Source organism: Ambystoma mexicanum, chromosome 7p (genome assembly GCF_040938575.1).
Source record: "Ambystoma mexicanum isolate Mex_15411 chromosome 7p, UKY_AmexF1_1, whole genome shotgun sequence".
In the NCBI taxonomy this organism is placed as follows: Eukaryota; Metazoa; Chordata; class Amphibia; order Caudata; family Ambystomatidae; genus Ambystoma; species Ambystoma mexicanum.
In genome coordinates, this window is record NC_090939.1 from 182,332,405 (window position 1) to 182,353,234 (window position 20,830).

General features: G+C 49.1%; 1 protein-coding gene across 5 annotated transcripts in view; it reads left to right on the forward strand.

Moving 5' to 3' along the window:
* PRDM15 (PR/SET domain 15) overlaps positions 1-20,830 on the forward strand; it is a 1,394,990-nt gene that overhangs the window by 344,198 nt on the left and 1,029,962 nt on the right. For all 5 annotated transcript variants that reach the window (XM_069636031.1, XM_069636033.1, XM_069636034.1 and 2 more), the window contains one exon: positions 2,126-2,261. In XM_069636031.1, the coding sequence (XP_069492132.1) occupies positions 2,126-2,261 (136 nt within the window). The remainder of the gene's footprint in view (positions 1-2,125; positions 2,262-20,830) is intronic.

The window sequence follows — 20,830 nt, forward strand, 5'->3', positions numbered from 1 at the left end:
TTTTTGCTTATGTGTATTGGGTCAGAGTCCCAGCCTCGAGATTTGGCAATACTTTGCAGGGAAGTGAACTAAGTGGGCGAAATCAAAGAGGTGAAACCAGAATTGGGTTTTGTAGGTTTGAAGCCAGATGGAAGAGGGCCAGGGTAAGGGAGTCATTCCCCCTGGTTGTGAGGAACTGTGAGAGCAAGATACCAGGTGAAAGCGGTCATTTTCCTGGTAGCAGGGACTGGCAGTAAACTCCAAGAAGGCCTGGGGAAGGGAGACATTCCCCCAGGCCATCTGGAAGCACACATCAGGAAAAGGGAGACATTTGGGACTCTCAATATTGGGGGAAGGGAGCCATTCCCCCCGACAATGTGAGAGCCACAAGATTGTTTTGAACTGAATGGAACTGTTACAACAAATCAGGAACTTGAATCCTGGAGAAGGTAGCCATTCTCCTGGGAGCGGCCAGAACGATACTACTTTAGTTATAGTTTCTTGTGTGAGGGTCAGAAGCAAGGTTTTCATCACACAGAACAGTGGACATTTTGAGTTGACAGACATCCTGACAGTCACCTTAGATCTTTTAATTGGGTCAGGGACCCCCTCCCTCCCTAGAGAAAGGGATAAGTCGGTTTCCTTTTCTCTTTTTCACTGAATAAGTCTTTGACCACAAATATGCCACCTTTGTGACAGCCTCCTCCTCCTGCACCCTTGCAGTCACCAGAGACTATCTGAAGATCAGTTACTAAAACAGAACTTTGCAAGAAACAAAATCCCCAGAAGAAGGGAGTCATTCTCCTCCGTTTAGTTGTTATAGTGGTTGGGTCAGCTAGGCTTAGTTTGGATGGAGAACCAATTCTGTTAAGACATTCACTGACGACGGACGAACACAGTAGCTAGTTTTGTTAGGTAGCAACACCTTTTCATTAATAAACCTCTTAGTGAAATGGCTTATCAGACTGTGTCCTTCTTCTGACCTGCCACATATGGTGTCGGGTATGGGATCGTTACCAACTGACAAAAGTTGGGGACCTGAACGATTTACTAAGTTAAGTCCTAGGGCCAAAAGCCCTACGGTGGCCAACGCAGAATCGTTCGGCTTTGACCTCCAAAGCTCTACTGACCTAGTAATATCTCAAGGTGAAAGACGCCTAATCCCCACTGGTCTAACACTAGCATCCTCTAAAGGAACATACATCAGATTAGCCTCAAACTCCAGGCTATCTTGGAGATGTGGGCTAGATGTGATGGCAAGGATTTTTGATCCTGACTATAGGGGTGATGATAAAATCCTCCTACACAACCATAGGAATAAACCCTATACAGTGAAAGAAGGGGAAAGATAGCCCACTGTATATTAGAAAGTGTTTCCAATACCCCAAGAGGTGTTGCCCTAAAATGAAACCAACAGAGGTTTGCAGGGGTTTGTGGAAGCAGACCCTATGCTTCGTTTGCGACTACAAAATGGCGTCTACTTATATTTGCACACTGTCTAAATTACATATAACATTATGATTATGTGGGGATCCTTGGGATGCCCCCATCCACCCTGGCACATCAGGTCTTTCAATGGGATTCGCCTCACCCTAAAGTGCATAGGGGAGTGGGGTGGGGTTATTCCCTTCGCAACAATAGCAATCACCAGGCTGCAGTGAGTGGCAACTGCATACTGCGGCCTGCTTGCTCTCTCCTGAATGCAATTTTATATATATATATTTTTTTTTTTTAACTAATTTGTGCTTGGCCTCTAAACTAAGTGAGTTTGCCAACTGCAGCTGTCTTCACCACTGGAGGTTATTCCATGCACAATCATCTGGCGATTATGTCTTTTAAAGTTATATTCTAGTTGTATTGTCCGAGTTTACCAAGCAGTGGTAATGTGAAAGAGTCCGCCTGTGGATTAAGGGGACTGGAGTTGGTGTGGTAAGCAGCTTTTCCTTTTCATCTCAGCAGGTCTTTCCGATGTCTAAACATCCACACCTACACTTGGAGCATTCAAATCACTTCTACCATTCACCTCTAAAATGTGACTTTTTTTTACCTGTGACACTTCAAGATGTTGTTTTGTGGTAATCATACTATAAACTTGTCTCTTGCAGCCCTATCTCTAATCCTGTGACCTAATGTGCTTTCTTCACAGAGGAGGAAGTGACTGAAATAATTGCAGAGGTGCCCCCTGACAATATCCAGCGCCCAGCTGAAACTGAAGATCGAATTATGGAGTTTGTTTTAGGGAGCATGCATAATACCGCACACAGCATTAGCTCAAGTTCCAGGTAAGGACAGCTGTCACCATTTGTTTAACTATTTTTGCGCCTTAATTTACTGTGTTTTTCTCACTTCATTCTCCTCTCATTTGAAAACATATATTTTGCTTTTTTAATAAAACAGTTTTATCCCACAGTCTAGAGGAGCGGTTACTCTTTACCACTGTCCCTGCGTTCCCTCATGCACTGTTTGTAGTTTATCACTGTTGTTTTTCACATGCTACCTAGTACTTTGTTCTCTGGTCTCTTGTCCCTCTATTCTTACATAGCCTTGTTTAAGTCCCATTCCTTTTCACTGCATTTCTCTCGCTGTACAGCCAAGTCCCATATGTAGTATTCACACACTGCAAAGTTAAGTGACCAATGTTTACCACTGCTGCTCCTTCTTATAAGCGTCTTCACGTTCCCGTTGCCCCTCCATTTCTGCACTGCCTATAGGCTCCCTTCTGTACTGCCTGGTAATTTGCTCACTGTTTACAGCTGAATCTGCATTTTGACCCACAGCCCCGGATGTTAATTGCTGATCGATTCCTTTTTACTATGTGACCACTACCATTCCTATACTGCTGTTAGAAGTGTTGGGAGAGATCACATATTTTTAGCTGCTGTGACAAATTGAGGGAATTCGTCCCTTTCCCCAAGATTTGAGGTTAGGGAGCTGAGCCCGCTTCGCAAGCCTCTCCCTAGGGATCTGGGCAAGTGGGACCTCACTGGGAGAGTTAGAAAAGTGGTAGGGTCCGATAGGATTAGTCATCAGTGTTACGCAGATGACACAACTCTTCTTCAAGCTCCCCTCTCCCTCCTCTATCATCCCTGATTGCCTGTCTGCTATTCAGTCTTGAGGCACCGCCAATGATCTGTCTTAATGCCAGGAAGACCGAGATCCGTCCCATCGGGACACCTTCTCCCTGTTTCCCTCATGCACTCTGGCCACCCTCTATGGGCTCACCTACCTCTCCTTCCACTAAGGCCAGAAACCTTTGGCTCATCTTCCAATCCTCTCTATTCTTTACTCCTCACATCTTGGACCTTGCCAAGAAGGCCCACCTTCAACCTCACCACCTTAGTGGCATTCTCCCCTTCCTCACCTTCCCCAGAAGCTCAATGTCTCTAGAACTATGGTCTTCTCCAGGCTAGATTACTGTAACAGCCTCTTCCTCAACCTGCCTCTTTCTTCGATCGTCCTCTTCAACTAATCCAGAATAGGGCTGCAAGACCTATCTTTGGCCTCAAGCCCTGGGACAGTATTTCTCCAGCTCTAAAATCTCTCTGCTGGCTCCAGGTTGCTGCAAAGGATCTTGAATTTGAACCTTGCATCATCCACAGGGCTGTCTAGGGTCTGGGACCACGCTACCAGCAACTCTCATATTAAATACTCTCCTTCCAGATCCCTTCGATCTTCTGGCTCCAACTCTGCTGATCAAACGCTTCTCCAATCAGAGAGCTGGGGGCAGAGCTCTCATCAGCTGCCCCCCCCCCCTTTGAAACAGTCTCCCTCTCTCTCCGTCTTGAACCGGACCACTTCAAGTCCCGGAAACAACTCAAGGCATTTCTCTTCTCCTCCCCCTTATCTCTCCACCTCCCATGCTTCTGACCATTCCCTCTGTTGCCGAGTTTGGCGGCCTGGTCCCTCAAGAGTCCAATCGGGTCCTGACCTTCTGCCTAATCGCCCCAGACACCCCCTGCACTTCCCTCTGGGCCCATCCCCGCCTGTCTGGTGATTTGCCTACACCCTGCACTTAACTGTTGGGGGCGGTAGACATCCCTCTTCGCCTGGGATGTCTCTGTCCATGCACTTACCTGTTGCCTCCCCAACAGGCACCTCTGGCACTTCCTCCCCTAGGGAACCCCAATTAGCACTTATCCCCTAGCCCCCATTTTTTTCCTGTTTCTTTTCACTGCACTTGCACGCTCTGGATGTCACAAAGCCTAGTAGGACCACTGTTGTTTCTATTTTTTCATTGTTCATTTGCTCCCTTGTTCCCTTTCCTTGCGCTTGTGGCGCTTTGAAACACTATCTTGTATAAGCTCCTTATAAATATCCAATAAAGAAATAAAATACATTTTTGGACATCAGACTTTTTTTTTCATTTTTTATTACTTCCTGATGGGAACACCCACAAAGCAATAGGGAAAGTTAGGCCTTTTTCTTCTCCAGCATTGGGTCTGGCATGGATTCTCATGCTCATGAATATTCCCCATCATCAGGCTGGGTATCCTCGGTAAAGGAAAAATCAGTTTCAATATGAAACTATATTCCTCCTCTAAACCAATCGCTGTCCTTTGGGTCATACTGCCCCCATCCAATGACTGTCCTCTCCCCAAGGCCTGCATCTGGCAGCCATCTTCAGTTCTCCAGCAAGGGGTCTGGCATGGATTCACATGCTCATGAATATTCCCTGTCGTCGGGGCAGGAATCCTCGGTAAAAGAAAGAACTGTTTCACTTACAAACTGTCTTTCGAAGGGATTGTGTCCTCCGACGTATTCCTCATCTTAGATATCTCCTTCCAGCTCTGCTGGCCTCGGAATATTTTTCTCTAGAGGGCGCTGCGCGTCGACGTCCTCCGAGTCGATGTGCCTCGACAGCCGCCGTATCGACGTCATCCTGCCTATAAAGGCCGCGCGCAGCGTCCGTTGCTCAGTTCCATTTTTCCGCGCTTACTCAGTGCCTCGGAATACCGTTGCTCAGTTCTTGTCAGATTAATACTATTTACCTCGAGTTATTCGATCCGTACTCGATGGCTTCCTCGTCGGAACCGACAACTCCTCGATCCGGCTTCAAAAAATGCCGAGATTGTGGAAAAAAGATGTCGCTGACTGACCCTCACAGAGTTTGTCTGTGGTGTTTGGGAGCTGAACACCATTGTTCGGAGTGCGAGGACTGTATGTCCATGACAGCTAAGGCACTGAAGGAGCGCAGGGGGAAGCTGGAGAAAGGTAAGACTTTTAAAGCTTCTTCTTCGTCGACGAAGTCGAGACACTCGTCTCCTCGTCACCATTCGCGCTCCAAGTCTCGGAGTGGGTCCCATCACTCCTCGAGATCGTAGCACTCGAAGAGGAGACGTCGAAGATCCCCTTCTCCGTCTTCCTCTTCCTCTGTTTCGCCAAAAAGAATCCCTTGCCCCACGAAACATAGTTCCCAGGCTGAATGGGAGGAATTCCGCAAAAATATGATGAGCGTCTTCGAGAAAGCGGCCTCGACCCCCTCGAAGACTGCCGAGAGCGATGCTCTGGTCGAAAGGCCCGAAGGTCAAAAACGCCGCGAGTCGCAGTACCCGGCGAAGGAAACCTCTCGAGCGCGTCTCAAACCCTCGAGTAGGACTATGACCTCCAAACCTTCCTCGAAGGTTCCGTCAACGCCGTCGACGAGGTTAAAGGATCTTCATGATTCCTTACATGAGGCAAGTGGGTTAGACACTTCCCCTGAGGTGGAGTTTGCTAGGCCAGACCCAGGGTAGCATGCTGAAACCCCCTATAGAGCCTTAATGGCCAGGATCACAGAGTTTATGGGGTGGTCTGCACCTTCACAATCTTTCCAACAAGATGACCTCACGGATATTCTTGATAAAGGCCCACAGGAGGATCCTGTGGTGCCTTTCCATAAAGCTCTTCAGAGGAAGATTATGACAAACTGGGAAACCCCAGATGTCGTCCCGGCAGTAAATAAGACTTTCTACAAAATACAGGGTATCCTCTACAGACCCAGAGTTTTTGTCAAAACACCCATCCCCAGAAAGTCTGGTGGTACAGGCAGCATCTTCTACCGATGTCAAGACGGCTTATCCTACCGTCCCACAGGACAGGGACGATAAAAAATATGATGCTATGGCAAAGAAAGTTTTTTTTTCGGCATGTAGCATGGCGTTAAAATCTGTGAATGCTACTTGCACCCTTGCTAGATTCAGCCATACACTTTGGGAGTGTGCTTCTACAGCGGCTGACTGCATCCCGGAGGGAGAAGAAAGGGAGGCGTTCCTGAATATCATACAGGACGGTAAAGACGCTATGTGCGAATCCCCCAGACGGGCATTGATTCGGCTGACAGTATCAGCAGAGCAATGGCGGCAAGTACTTCAACCAGGAGATTTGCTTGGTTGAGAAAGTCTGGTTTTGCCAGATGTGCAAGCCAGGCTCTTGAACATGCCATTCGATGGCTCTTCTTTGTTTGGGGAAAAAGGCGGATGACAGTTTAGAAAAACTGCAAACTTCAAAAGCAGCAGCAAAATCCCTAAGCGCTGCAATCCGTCAGACACCTTTTCGTCCCACAGGAACCTCTGCGAGAGTCAAGTCCTTTCGCTTCTACTCCGCATTCGGAAGAGGTAGAGGACGACCGGCACAAAGGGGACAAAGAAGAACTACCTGAGGTGGACGGGGTAGATATTCAAAGGCCGCAGCAACAGCAGGTGCCTCTTTACCATCGGCATCTGCATCAGCCGCCCCAAAACCACTCTGAGGACTTCCCTCACAGGACACCTGTAGGAGGCCGGTTGACTCAACATCTGGCGGAATGGCAGGCTATCACGTCAGATGCTTGGGCATTGGAAACAGTTGCCCAAGGTTACTGCCTGCCTCTCCTACTCATACCTCAGTCATCCACCGGGGATCAGCTCTCAAAGCTCCAGATCCGCTCCTCTTGCAGGAAATGTTGGACCTGCTAGAGAAAGGGGCCATAGAACCGGTACCTGTAGCGGAGAGGAACAAGGGTTGGTACTCCCCTTACTTTCTCATTCCAAAGAAAGACGGAGGACTGAGACCCATCTTGGACTTGCGAGAATTGAACAAATTCCTCAGAAAAGACAAATTCAAGATGGTCACTCTTTCTCAGATCCTCCAGGCCCTTCAGTTCCAGGACTGGTTGGTATCTCTGGACCTTCAGGACGCTTATTTCCATGTGCCTATCCATCTCAAACACAGGAATTACCTGAGGTTCGCAATTGGCAACTCTCACTATCAATTTCGAGTGCTGCCATTTGGGCTGACCTCCGCCCCGAGGGTCTTCACCAAGTTAATGTCGGTAGTGGCGGCAAGTCTAAGGAGGGAAGGGATTCACGTCTACCCCTACCTGGACGATTGGTTGATCAGGGCTGTCTCTTCGGAACAAGCTCAGATCCAACTAAATCACGTGTGCCACTTCCTTCACAGACTGGGCTTCTCCCTCAATTTAAAGAAGTCACAAATGATACCATTGCAGAGACTCCAGTTCATAGGCGCGATCCTGGACACTTCCCTGGGAAAAGCCTCGCCACCAGAGGTGAGGGCTCAAGATATTCTACAGATGGTTACCAAGTTTCAAAATGCCCAACGTCTCCCAGCCTTCGACTTTTTGAGGTTGCTAGGCCTCATGGCATCCTGCATTTTCCTAGTGCCAGAGGCTTGCCTGAGAATGAGATCCCTCCAGTGGGCACTGAGGACTCAGTGGTCACAATTCTCAGGGAGAATGACAGATCTTCTTCAGGTTCCCGACAGGGTGGCTCGAGACCTTCAGTGGTGGGCCTGTCAGGAGAACATTCTGAAAGGAGAACATTTTTGGCAACCCTGGCCGGAGATAACAGTAGTCACGGATGCCTCACTCACGGGGTGGGGAGCCCACGCCAACGACTTGACCATCAGCGGTCGTTGGTCTCCATCGGAGACCAGACTACATATCAACCTGTTAGAGCTGAGAGCCATCAGACTTGCGCTGAAGGCGTTCCTGCCAGCTGTACAAGGGAAAAACGTCCTGATAATGACGGACAACACAGTGGCCATGCATTACCTCAACAAAAGAGGAGGCGTAGGATCACCACCCCTGTGCAGAGAGGCGATGCAGCTCTGGTTTTGGGCAATCCAAGAAGGAATCTCTCTATCGGCAGTTCACCTAGCCGGAGAGAAGAACTTGACAGCGGACGCTCTGAGCAGGCAGAGCACAGTCTCCCACGAGTGGGAACTAGCTCAGGAAGTCCTTCAAGAGATCTTCGCCCTTTGGAGAACCCCTCAGGTGGATCTGTTCGCCACCAGCGTCAACAGGAAATGCGATCTGTTCTGCTCAAGGGAATTTCCCTCGAGAGGAGCTCTGGGAGACGCGTTCATAGTGGACTGGGAGTTTCCGCTTCTGTATGCATTCCCACCGGTGCCTGTCATTCCTCAAATGATCAGGAGGTTGAGAAGATTCCGGAGAACCATGATCCTAATTGCCCCGGATTGGGCCAGGAGAACGTGGTACCCGGACCTTCTAGACTTGTCCATCTGCCCTCCAATTCGACTTCCACTCAGAGAGAACCTACTCTCACAGAAGGGAGGTCAGGTTCTCCATCCAGACATCAAAACCCTCAACCTTCACGCTTGGCTTCTGAAAGGTTGAGGTACAAGGATTGGGACCTCCCTGATGATGTTATGGAGGTGTTGCTTTCGGCAAGGAGGCCAGCAACGAAGTCTTTATACCGCTGCCGTTGGAACAGATTTTGCAGCTGGTGTAGAGAACAGAATATCGACCCTTTTTCATGTGGTACACCAATGGTTTTGTCCTTCTATATTTGGCGAATTCAGGCCTTCAAGTTGGCACCATTAAGGGCTATCTCGCAGCGCTATCCATCTTTAAGCGCACTGCGGAAGAACCATCCTATTTCAAATTACCCTTGGTAATACAGTTTCTAAAGGGGTTAACCAATGTTTATCCCCCAAGACCATTCCAAGTTCCCCTATGGGATTTAAACTTAGTACTAACTTTCCTGATGGGCACACCTTTCGAACCACTCCATTCTTGTTCGCTAAGGTTCCTTACCCTTAAAACTGTTTTATTAATAGCACTTACATCTGCTAGAAGGGTGAGCGAATTACAAGCTCTTTCTTGTAAACCCCCTCACACAATATTTCACAAAGACAAAGTTGTCCTGCAATTGAAGCCTAATTTCCTCCCAAAGGTGGTTTCTGAATTCCATATCACTCAGAAGATTACCCTACCATCTTTCTATCCTCCTCCTCACCCGGGGAAAGAGTAAGAGAGGTTACACAGGCTAGGCCCTAGAAGGGCTTTAAGTTTCTACATCAGTAGACTAGCCAGGATAAGACAGGCAGACCAGCTGTTTGTAGGTTACGCAGGTCACAAGCTGGGGTTACCAATAACTAAGCAGACCATTTCCAGATGGATCATTCTAGCCATTCTGGAATGTTATAAACTGGCAGGGAAAGAGTCCCCTCAAAACCTTAAGGCTCATTCGACCAGAGGTATTGCAGCTTCATCGGCCCTCAAAAGAGGCGTGCCGGTTAAAGACATCTGTGCGGCCGCTACATGGTCGTCTGTCCATACCTTTACACATTTTTACAATTTGGTTTCCTACTCCAGTCAAGAGACTAGATTTGGAAGGGCTGTACTGCATTCTATTCATCAATAGAAGACAGCGTGAAGTCAGTTCTCCCTCCTCCAATAATAGAATACTGCTATGGGAGCCTATCTAAGATGAGGAATACGTCGGAGGACACAATCCCTTCGAAGAACAAGTTACTTCTTACCTTGTAACGTTCTTTCGACGGGATGTTCCTCCGACGTATTCCTCATCGACCCTCCCATCCATCCCCGCAGTTCTACTTCCCGTGTTGTTGTAGCTTACGCTCCTTCAGGGTGATTAGTCTAGTCCAGAAAGTATTATTGTGGGCTACAAAACGGAACTGAGCAACGGACGCTGCGCGCGGCCTTTATAGGCAGGATGACGTCGACGTCGATACGGCGGCTGTCGAGGGACATCGACTCGGAGGACGTCGACGCGCAGCGCCCTCTAGAGAAAAATGTTCCGAGGCCAGCAGAGCTGGAAGGAGATATCTAAGATGAGGAATACGTCGGAGGAACATCCTGTCGAAAGAACGTTACAAGGTAAGAAGTAACTTGTTCTTCTCTTCTAAACTGATCACTGTACTCTGGGTCATACTGCCCCTAGCCAATGACTGCCATCTCCCTAAGCCCCTCCTCTGGCTGTGATCTTCAGATTTTTACTGCATGTTGAAGTGTTGGGATTCCTCGTGTTTTGCTCCGTGAGCTATTCCACATGTTAGTGCTTTTTTTCAATAAAAAAGTTTTATTTTTGGCAAATAGAGCCTATGTGCTCTTTCGCTCCTTCGGCCGACAAGCGGGGATACGTTTGTTGCTGAATTTCAACACCCCTCAAGGGCAAGAATCATCGAAGTTTCATCGAAGATTCCAGAAGGCCATCAGCTGCGGACTGCGGAACATGTTTGTAGATGACAAACACCTCCAGTGCCTCTACTGTCTCTCTCCAGATCACGGGGAAGCGGATTCTGAAATCTGCCTTGGGTTCTTCATGCAAACTGTGAAGTATCGTTGCAGTAGGCTGACGGTGTGGCTCAGCACCAAGGCCTCCGCCCCAGGCGGCGAGCAGGGACATGCCTCACCCTGTACCAGCCAGTCCAAGGAGCAGCTTTCTACGTCCTTTGAGGGTGCTCCTTCTGCAGGGGCCCAAGACAAGGCCAAGCACTGCAAGGCTGTTTCCGTTGGGATCGCAGCGCAAGTGGGTTCCACGATGGGAAGGGCACGATCATCTTCACCATCGGCTTCCATCTCCAGCTATCGCTCCAGCTCCTCCTCGAAGAGGAAATCGGCTAACCCGGCGAAGCTGCGGGAAAAACCTGAGAAGACGAAGGCACAGGAAAAGGTGTCCGACCTCCCCCAGAAGGCCCAGGCAGCCCAGGTGCTGTCGACGAACGAGTTGGTGGTGGCAGCCCTCTTGAAGGCCAAAGCGGCTGACCCGGTCAAGGTAGCCCCAGTGGTGCCTAGAGTAGCTCAGGCCTTGGCGTGGGAGGCCTCGGCCAAGCCAGTGGAGAAGACACCAGAGAAGAGCATGCCATCCCTAAGCCTGAAACTGACCCCTCGGGATGCAAAAAAGGGACAGGGGGGCCTCAACCGTACTCCAGGGCACAGATAGTTGTTCCTCGGATGAGGCGGACCCTGTGTCCGTTTACACGATCCAGGAGGACGTGGGGAACGAGGAGGGCGGCAGCGCGGATCCCAGTAGGCCTACCCCCGCTCCCCTGACACTTCCGAGGGATGTATCGCTGGACATCCTTTCGACCCTACACACACTGGTGTCAGAAATCCAGAAAAGGATGCCAGTGACCCACTGGCCCCGGTTGCACCGGAACAGTGAAGGCAGGTACCCTTGTACTCACACTCCAGAGTAAATACAACTCGCTAGGGAATAAAGCCAAGAGATAGTCTTGCAAGGATAACAAGGTTTCGAAGGGATTGTGTCCTCCGCCGTATTCCACATCTTTAACAGTAATGACCACAGCTGTGCTGCTTCGGAAAACCTTTTCGTCGTAGGCATCCTGCGTCGATACGCTGTCCCTCGAGGGCCTCCGTCGATGGTTGACGTCACCGGATGTTATAGCTAGGACGCACGACGCCCGTAGCCTCAGTTCTGTTTTTTCTGTGAACGTGTTCTCAGCGTGCCTCGGTTCTTCTACTTGATTCATGATGTCTTCGACTTCTACCCCAAAGTCGGGCTTCAAAAAATGTTGGGAATGCGATTCCAAAATGTCCATCACGGGCCCGCACGACGTCTGGCTATGGTGCCTCGGTGAGAGCCACGCCACCGACGACTGCGATGACTGCCAGTCCGTGACATTGAAGGCCTTGCGGGAGCGGAAGAAGAAATTGTCGGTAGGTAGGGTTTCTAAAACCCGTAAGTCGAAATCTGCTGGTCTTTCGACGGACGACTCGAGGGGCGACTCTCCGCGTCGGCGTAAATCCAGGGGATCTCGGTCTCGGAGTGGGTCCCGCCATTCCTCTGCGAGGCATTCACGGAAGCACTGTCATCGGTTACCTTCCCCGTCCTCGTTGGAGGACTCCGCCGGACGGCGGGTAACTTGTCCCACTAAACATTCATCGCCGGCCGAATGGGATGCATTCCGCCAGAAGATGATGGCGATTTTCGAATCGCAAGACACCGTTCCGTCCACGCCTTCGAGAGACAGAAGCTCGAGAGAAGCCGGCAAGGAACAAGCTAGAGCAAATACTCGTACGCCTTCGGCGCAATCATCAGGAGCCGTCGAGACTGTCGAAGCCTGTCAGGCCTTCTAAGAAGGCATTGACGCCCTCGGTGCCATGTCCGTGGAGGGACTCTCTCGAGGCTCCGGCCCCGAAGCATGTGTCGAAGCTGTCGGCGCCTCGGTGGACGTCGACGCCGACTCCATTGGTGCCCTCGACGCCTTTTGAGGAGAATTTACCGGAGGTGCCCCGGAGGGCTGTGCAAACTCCGAGAAAGGCTCTCAGCAAGTCTGTGAGACCTGTTTTTGAGCCCTACTTTGTTCCTTCTCCCAGGGTGGATTTGTTCCAAGCCTTGGAGTATATTTCAGAGGTGGAGGAAGGGTCTGATGAGGAGGGGGTTGTGGCTCCTGAGGTTCTTGATGACCTGTTGTCTGGTCATAGCCAAATGGAAGACCTTCATCAATCCTTACATGACGGCAGTGGTCTTGATACCTCTCCAGAGGTTGAGTTTGGCAGGCCTGAGCCTGGTACACATGCTGACTCCTCGTATATGCGTCTCATGTCGAGGGTGACTGAGTACTTGGGGTGGTCTGCTCCATCTGTTGATTTTCTTCAGGATGATCTGACAGACATCCTGGATCAAGGTCCACCCACTGACCCGGTGTTGCCATTTCATGTGGCATTGCAAAGAAGGGTGGTGGCGGCTTGGACTGCTCCGGAGAGTCTCCCGGCAGTGAATAAGTCGCTTCCGAAAAAATACCACCCAGCCAGTGGTGACCCCTGCTACTTGTCAATACACCCTACTCCGGAGAGTTTGATGGTGCAGGCGGCTACGGCCCCAGCAAGGCAAGCTGTGTACCCTACCATCCCTCCAGATGGTTGGGCGAAGAAGGTATTTTCTTCTGGGGGTATGGTTTTAAAGGCAGCCAACTCCGTATGCGCCCTGGCAACATTCACTCGCACTCTGTGGAATTGTGTATCCTTGGCGGCTGAGCATATTTCCGAAGGGGAGGAACGGGATGGTTTTCTAGCCCTCGTGCAAGACGGCAAGTTTGCCATGTGTGAATCCATTCTGGGCATGGCAGACTGTGTCAGCCGGTCCATGGCTGTGTGCACCGTGATACGCAGGTTTGCGTGGTTGCGGAAGTCGGGGTTTGCTCCTGATCTGCAATCCCGACTTCTCAACATGCCCTTTGATGTTGTCCATCTTTTTGGCAGCAAGGCTGACGAGAGCCTTGAGAGGTTTCAGACCTCCAAAGCTGCAGTGAAGTCTTTGAGCACTGCAGTACGACAACCTCCGCCTTTTCATCGTAGGGGACAGCAATGGAGCTGAGGTTCCTTTCGGTACTGCTCTTCCTTTGGTAGATCGAGAGGAGCTGCCAGTCAAAGGGGCCACCGTAGGAGTACCAGAGGTGGAACGCAAGGTCCTCGAGGTGCCAAAGCCGCTCAGGCAGTTGCCTCTTTTCCCTCTGGCACTGCCGCAGCAGCGTCCGCTCAGTCATGAGCCCGTGTCCCATGGTTCGGCGGTTGGGGGGCACACTGGCGCAGCATCCTGGAGAATGGCGTGCCATTACTTCAGATGTGTGGGTTCTGGAGATCATAACCCGCGGCTACTGTCTCCTCTTTTGGCAGAGGCCTCACGGCAATCCACCAGAGAAGCTCTTTGAAGCATCCGGATCCGTTCCCTGCTGGAGAAAGGCGCCTTTAGTGGAGAGGAACAAGGGATTTTTTGGATCCCGAAAGAAGACTGGGGATTGAGACCCATCATGGACTTGCGTGGGCTGAACAAGCTACTCAGGAAGGACAAGTTTAAGATGGTAACTCTTTCTCAAGTCCTCCAGGCCTTTCAAATGCAAGATTGCTGGGTGTCTCTAGACCTCAAGGATGCTTACTTTCATTTGCCGATTCATCCAAAGCACAGGAAGTACCTGAGGTTCGCGGTTGGCGACTCGCATTTTCAGTTTCGGGTCCTGGCGTTCGGATTGACCTCTGCTCCAAGGGTCTTCACCAAGCTGATGGTGGCAGCGTATCTCGGGAAAGGGGGGGGTTCACTTCTACCCCTACCTGTCACGACCCTCGCCCAAATCCCCCTCTGGCAAACCCATTGGCCAGGTGGAGTCAGGACTCGGGCGTCTAGAGCCTGGCATCCTCTTCAAAAGCCATCATGGGGCCAGTCCTGGCGCCTAAGACGCCAGGCTCATACACCATGAACAACAATGTGCTTGGGAACTACTTTATTTTATTGTCCGCCAACATGGAGGCATCCACATAGCTTGGTTCCCTAAGAACCAAGCTATGCGGTCTAGTGTTTTGGGTGTGGCAGGCCTGGAACTACTTTCCCTGGTACTACTTTACCTGGGCTATATAAACCACACCCTGACTGCAGAACATGCTTCGTGTTACTTTGCAGCTTGCAACATGACGCTCACCGTGTCCAGCTATTCACTCGAACCTCGGAGAAGCAGAACCTGCAAGGAGACAAAAGGAACATCATTGGCAGCAGCATCTTACCTGCAGTCTTCATCTTTAAACATTCGCAGCTACTGAAAACAGCTTCCTAGAATCTGCACAACCCCCGGACAGAACGACCTGAAAGAGGAAGATAGAGGCAACATTAAAGAAAGCTGTAGAGACATTTACAAATTACAAACTGCTCAAAAGGCTTACCTGGCTGGTCGCCTCTCGGCTGGCACCACTCCGGACATTCCACTCGTGCTGAAGAACACCGCGACCTACAAGGAAGGAAAACGCAGGTTAGCAAAGGCAAGACTTTGCTGCGCATAGCGCTTATTTACCGCATCATAGCGCTCTTAATGCGCCATCATTTACCAGCGGGGCTCAACCAAGCCAGTTCGCCGCGCTGAAGCTCTGCATACCTAAGGGAGAAAAAAGACATTTTAAACAAAGAAAGGCATGCAGGATAGCAACAAAACTAAAGAACAGCAATAAGACCTATGTGAACAATATCAAACGGGCCGGCATCCGTGAAGTAACTGGACCGCACTCGCCCATGAAAGACAATGCGCCCCTGCAAAGAAGGCAGGACGGAGAGCACGCCTAATTCTACCAGAAGGTGAGGAGAGGGTGCCAGAGGGACTGAAAGCATAAGGGGGTGGAGGGAGGAACTTACCCAAGTCTGTCAGTCTTGAACACAGTCCTCCTGTATTTTCAGGCAGAACCTTCCCCGCAGACCACATCAGGGCAAAGCTGAGAAGCATACCAGCGAGTAACCCGGCTGGGTGGCGTCCCTGTGGATACCAGGTGAGCGTACACTACCTGGACGATTGGTTGATCAGGGCACGTTCTCCCGAGGAAGCCCTGGATCATATGTCCGTCACCTGCCACTCCCTTCACAAGTTGGGCTTCTCCCTCAATTTAAAGAAGTCCCATTTGACACCTACCCAGCGTCTCCAGTACATCGGTTCTCTGCAGTGGGCTCGCAAGATGCAGTGGTCACAGTTCTCTGGCAGGATGTCTGATCCCATTCAGATTCCGGCCTCAGTCGCACAGGATCTTCTGTGGTGGGTTGTCTAAGGCAATCTGAAGAAGGGTGCTCCATTTTGGCAACTGTGGCCGGAGATGACGATTGTGACGGACGCATCCCTCACGGGTTGGGGAGCTCATGCCAACGAGTTGATGGCCAGCGGCCTTGGTCTCTGTTGGAGTCCAGACTCTGCATCAATCTGTTAGAGCTGTGGGCTGTCAGGCTAGCCCTGAAGGCTTTTATACCATCTGTGCGGGGGAAGAATGTCCTGATTATGACGGACAATACAGTGGCCATGCACTACCTCAACAAAAAGTGGGTGGGGGCAGGGTCACTCCCATTGTGCAGGGAGGCGATACAGCTCTGGTTCTGGGCCATTCAGCAGGACGTTTCGATCTCGGCAGTTCATCTGGCCGGAGACGACGACCGTGCTGAGGCGGGCGCTCTGAGCAGGCAGAGCATGGTCTCTCACGAGTGGGAGCTGGCTCAGGAAGTTCTGTTGGAGATCTTCACCCTTTGGGGAACCCTGCAATTGGATCTCTTCGCCACCAGTGTCAACCGGAAGTGCGAAAGATTCTGCTTGCGGAAATTTCCTCCAAGAGGAGCCTTAGGGGGATGCGTTCGTAGTGGAGTGGTCCTTCCCACTGCTGTACGTGTTTTCTCCAGTCCCCGTCATTCCACAGGTGTTGCGGCGGTTCGGTTCCCGGATGATCCTCATTTCTCCGGCATGGGCCAAGGGAGCGTGGTACCCAGACCTTCTCGACATGTCCATCTGTCCTCCATGACGTCTTCTCTATCGAGGCGATCTGCTCTCAAGGGAGGGGGGTCGGGTTCTCCATCCAGAGGTCAAGTCCCTCAGCCTTCACGCTTGATATCTGAAAGGTTGAGGTATAAGGATTGGGACCTCCCCGAAGACGTGATGGAGGTGTTGCTTTCGGCCAGAAGGCCCGCAACGAAAACTGTGCCGCTGGAGAAAGTTCTGCGACTGGTGCAGGGTACAGAATGTGGATCCTTTTCAATGTTCCATTCCTTTGGCTTTGTCTTTTTTGCTTTCCTTAGCCCACAGGGGCCTGCAAGTAGGTATCATTAAGGATTACCTGGCGGCACTGTCCATATTTAAGTGCTCGTATGAGGAATGTTCTTATTTTAAGATCCCTTTAATCTCTCAGTTTCTGAAAGGGCTAACTAATGTGTTTCCACCGTTGCCTTTCCAGGTGCCAGGATGGGATTTGAATTTGGTTTTAGATCAGTTTGAGCCCTTACATTCTTGTCCGTTGCAACTGTTGTCTTTTAAAACTGTATTTTTAATTGCGGTTACTTCCGCACGCAGAGTGAGTGAGTTGCAGGGACTTTCTGCCAAACCCCCTTCACTGTGTTCCATAAGGACAGGGTTGTCCTTAGGGTGCGGCCTTCTTTTCTTCCGAAGGTTGTGTCGGAATTCCATCTGAGTGAGAAGGTAATTCTTCCGGCATTCATTCCTCCTCCGCATCCTGTTTGTTCAAAATAATAAATTAAAAGGTGCATGCCATAGCCATCTGTGCATGCGTCATCTGTCTTGCAAATGAGAACATTTCTATGTATTATTGGTTATCTTTGGCAGATATGATAAGATATGATAAAAATTTGACCGATTGGTTTACAAAAAGCCGTCTATTTGATGAAACACAAGGTATTAGTTCCCTTGGTTTTAAATGAAAACTGCTCAGTTTGTATCCCTTTTTGTAATCAGGGACACGTGACTGAGCTGGTTCCCTGTCAAGCGATTATCGACAGGATTGTAGTTTTTCAGTATCAGTCAAACTTTTATCATATCTGCCAAACAAAGATAACAAATAAAACAGACATTTTCTCATTTGCAAGTCAAAATGATGCATGCACTGATGGATATGGCATGCACCTTTTAATTTATTATTTTGAACAAACAGATTGTTCTTTTTTGAGTGTGTTGGAAGGTTAGCGATAGGGCAAGTTCCTTCTTGACTATCTCCTAACCCTAGATAAGCGGAGCAACCATCACAATCTAGGGCTAGTAATTCACAAGGGTATAGTTTAGCATGGTTGAAGGATAAGTTCAATTTGGTGAAGACAACCAAAACCTATTCTGTTTTCCAAAGTCAGGTAGTCAACCTGTTCATCGGAATAAAACCACCGTGGTAGAGGGCACAGTTAATTCTCACAGAGGGAAGGAACTACTGTGGGTTTTAACGCAGCCTTGCCCCTGTGGGCGTTAAAACCCACAGTAGTTCCTTCCCTCTGTGAGAATTAACTGTGCCCTCAACCACGGTGGTTTTATTCCGATGAACAGGTTGACTACCTGACTTTGGAAAACAGACTAGGTTTTGGTGTTCTTCAGCTAAACTTGAATACAGTTGGCAATTGTCCATATCTTTTGTGTTATACAATCGATTAAATAAGGGCATTCCCTGTTAATTGAACCTCTTGCCCCCTCATATTTTGTAACAAGTTAGATTAGGGCCACATTTTGTGCCAACACAAGTCACCAGACATGATAAATTGTAACCATACAGTATTTGGGGGTCATTGTTTTGCTCTGTTTGTATTTCAACTTCCTGTATATCATGAGGTACCTTTTTATTGTTACCATTCCCACATGTCACATCATCATTGCACTATTAAGTACTGCCTTGGCACAACATCTAAGACCCAACTGGCACACGCAATAAATCACCAAAATAAACACGATGATGGGGATCAGCATCTTTACAGTAGTCCCAAGCCATGGCACCCAGCCGAATCGCATGTTCACCTAGTCATTTTCTTGTATTCCTGCTTCCTTTTTCATTTTTACACCAAGTTCATGCACCTCTGCTATCATATGCAATAGTGTCCCATTTTCAACATCTGTAGAAGTACGAATGTGCAGCATGAACTCCCAATCTTTTTGCAGACCCCAACCTCCATAGCCCGTGAAGTGGTCGAGGACATACCGGTTCTGCTTTGAAATTAACCAGAGTGCTCTCATTTCCACCTTGATGACGTTGAACCCTTCAGTGTAATTTGCCCACTGTATCCGCTCCCAGCGGATGATTTGAAGCCATTTGGTGTTGGCTCTCGTTTGGATGCTGGGCACAAGGGATGCGAGAAATGTCTCTAGTGAGCTGAAAAGCGTATATATTTGTCGGGTATTTGTGCAAACAGATCAGAGGAGTCTTGGGACAGGTAATTGGAGGACTGCCTTCGTCTGATTAGGCGATCATGGTGCTTTTTTTCTGGAAGGACACGGAAGCCTGGGGATGACACAGCAGGCATTACGTCTGTCGTCTCAGTTGTTGCTTGTCCGTCGTCAGGCAATAGTGCCCCCTTTAGGTCTTTCTCTGGTACTACCCAACCAGGCTGAATGTAGGGTTGCGAGTGAACAATAGCCCCTCCATGATGACGGGAGGTGCAAGTATGCCTTTTTGCCACAGACCCAGTAGTAGTCCATAAACGCTGTAGTTCCTTTTCGGAGATCTGGAATGAGCAATGTTCATCATTTTCTTCTTCTTGTACTTTCACTGGCTTCTCAATTGCAGTAACCCATGTCAGTTTTGTGATTTGTTCTGGCCATATTTGCATACATGAATTCTCTGCAAAGGCTAATGTCTCTTCAGAATAACCACATAGTCCTTCTGCTTTACACATGAAAGTTGCCTTTTCTGTGCTATGGCCAGGCAGGTTTCCTTGAAGCACTTGGGATCTGTCGAGCTCACCTTGCATTTGCGAATGTCCAGATCATGGAGTTTTAGCTTGACGCTGCGTGCCTGAAAGGTGCCCTTTATCTTAAATAGTGCAAGGTGGAGGAGACATTGCTTTTATTCTAAGGGTACCTCTTGCAGTACTAAATCCTTGGGCGCCCCAGATGGGTGCGGTATTAAGGAACAAACATAGCAACTCCCATCAGTCATTAGTCTTCCCATTGCACTCATGTCAGAGTACCAACTGTTTGAGTGTCCGGGATGACGAAGGTCTTCCACTTTATCTAACCCTAAGCCATGACACACATCATATTTGTACTGGCGTGTCTGCCGTTTTCGTCTGTTAATGCGCAGGGGAAATTTTCTTTCTACTAACAATGTTATATGTGATCTACTCCTGTTACATAGTGACCTTTGTACACGTGTTGTTAATAGTTGAAACATTACACTATCACACAATGTGGATTGGCATTTGCTACAGGTAGTATTTGTGGTATTGGCACTGTGTGGCTTTCCCCCAGTACAGATTGTTCGATACGTGTTACTGAGACATTATTATTTACATTCATGCTTTCATTTGGAGGTGGGGGGTGGGTAGGAGGAACCTAGAGGTAGTATTTGGGGCATCAGGTGACTCATTAGTTACATTCTCACTGGATATAAGAATACCTGGGACTCGTCTTGTTGTATTTTTGTGCAAGTTAGTGAAGTTTGGGGATATATTACCATTCTAGGTCCATATTTGCCCGTCCCATTCCCATTGTCCACCTTGCCCCTTCTTTTAGATGGGTCCCCCAGATAAAAGATACTCCCCAATGAACACCCACTATAAACAATAAGAAAACAAACAATATAGCTGAAAATGTCATCCCACAGTTAAAGCTATATCTTCTTGTAAAACTAATCTTATTCCTACTGCTATCTACATTTGCATTTTCATTCAGTTGTGTGAGTTACATTATTATTGTACCTGTGGAGAGGGAGAGAACGAGATGGGTAAATGAAGGCATAGAGGGGGGTAGATTACTTGTTGTAGCTCATGCTGTAGCAGCAATGCATGTTTTCTTACATTTCCACATGCACTTATAAAAATGACACAGAGCTACTTATTCTGAGGTAGTGGTAGTTGTTTGGTCCCCAGTTTGGGTACTTGGGGGTGTGTTACCTTGTGCTTTCCAGACATCTGAAAGGTGGATCGAGTTCCACAACGCCTTTACCTTTTTACAGCAAGTGGGGTTCAGTACACTACTTCATAGGGGCCATGGAACCTTGGGGAGTTCCACTTCTGAACAAAGCTTCTCACATAGATCCACTCTGCTGGCAGTATTGGCTGGATGGGGGTACATTCTGCTGTAGTCCCTGTGGTTGTGCCACTGTCTGCTGTAAATGGGGGTGCAATTTGTTTTGATATAAATCTTATTG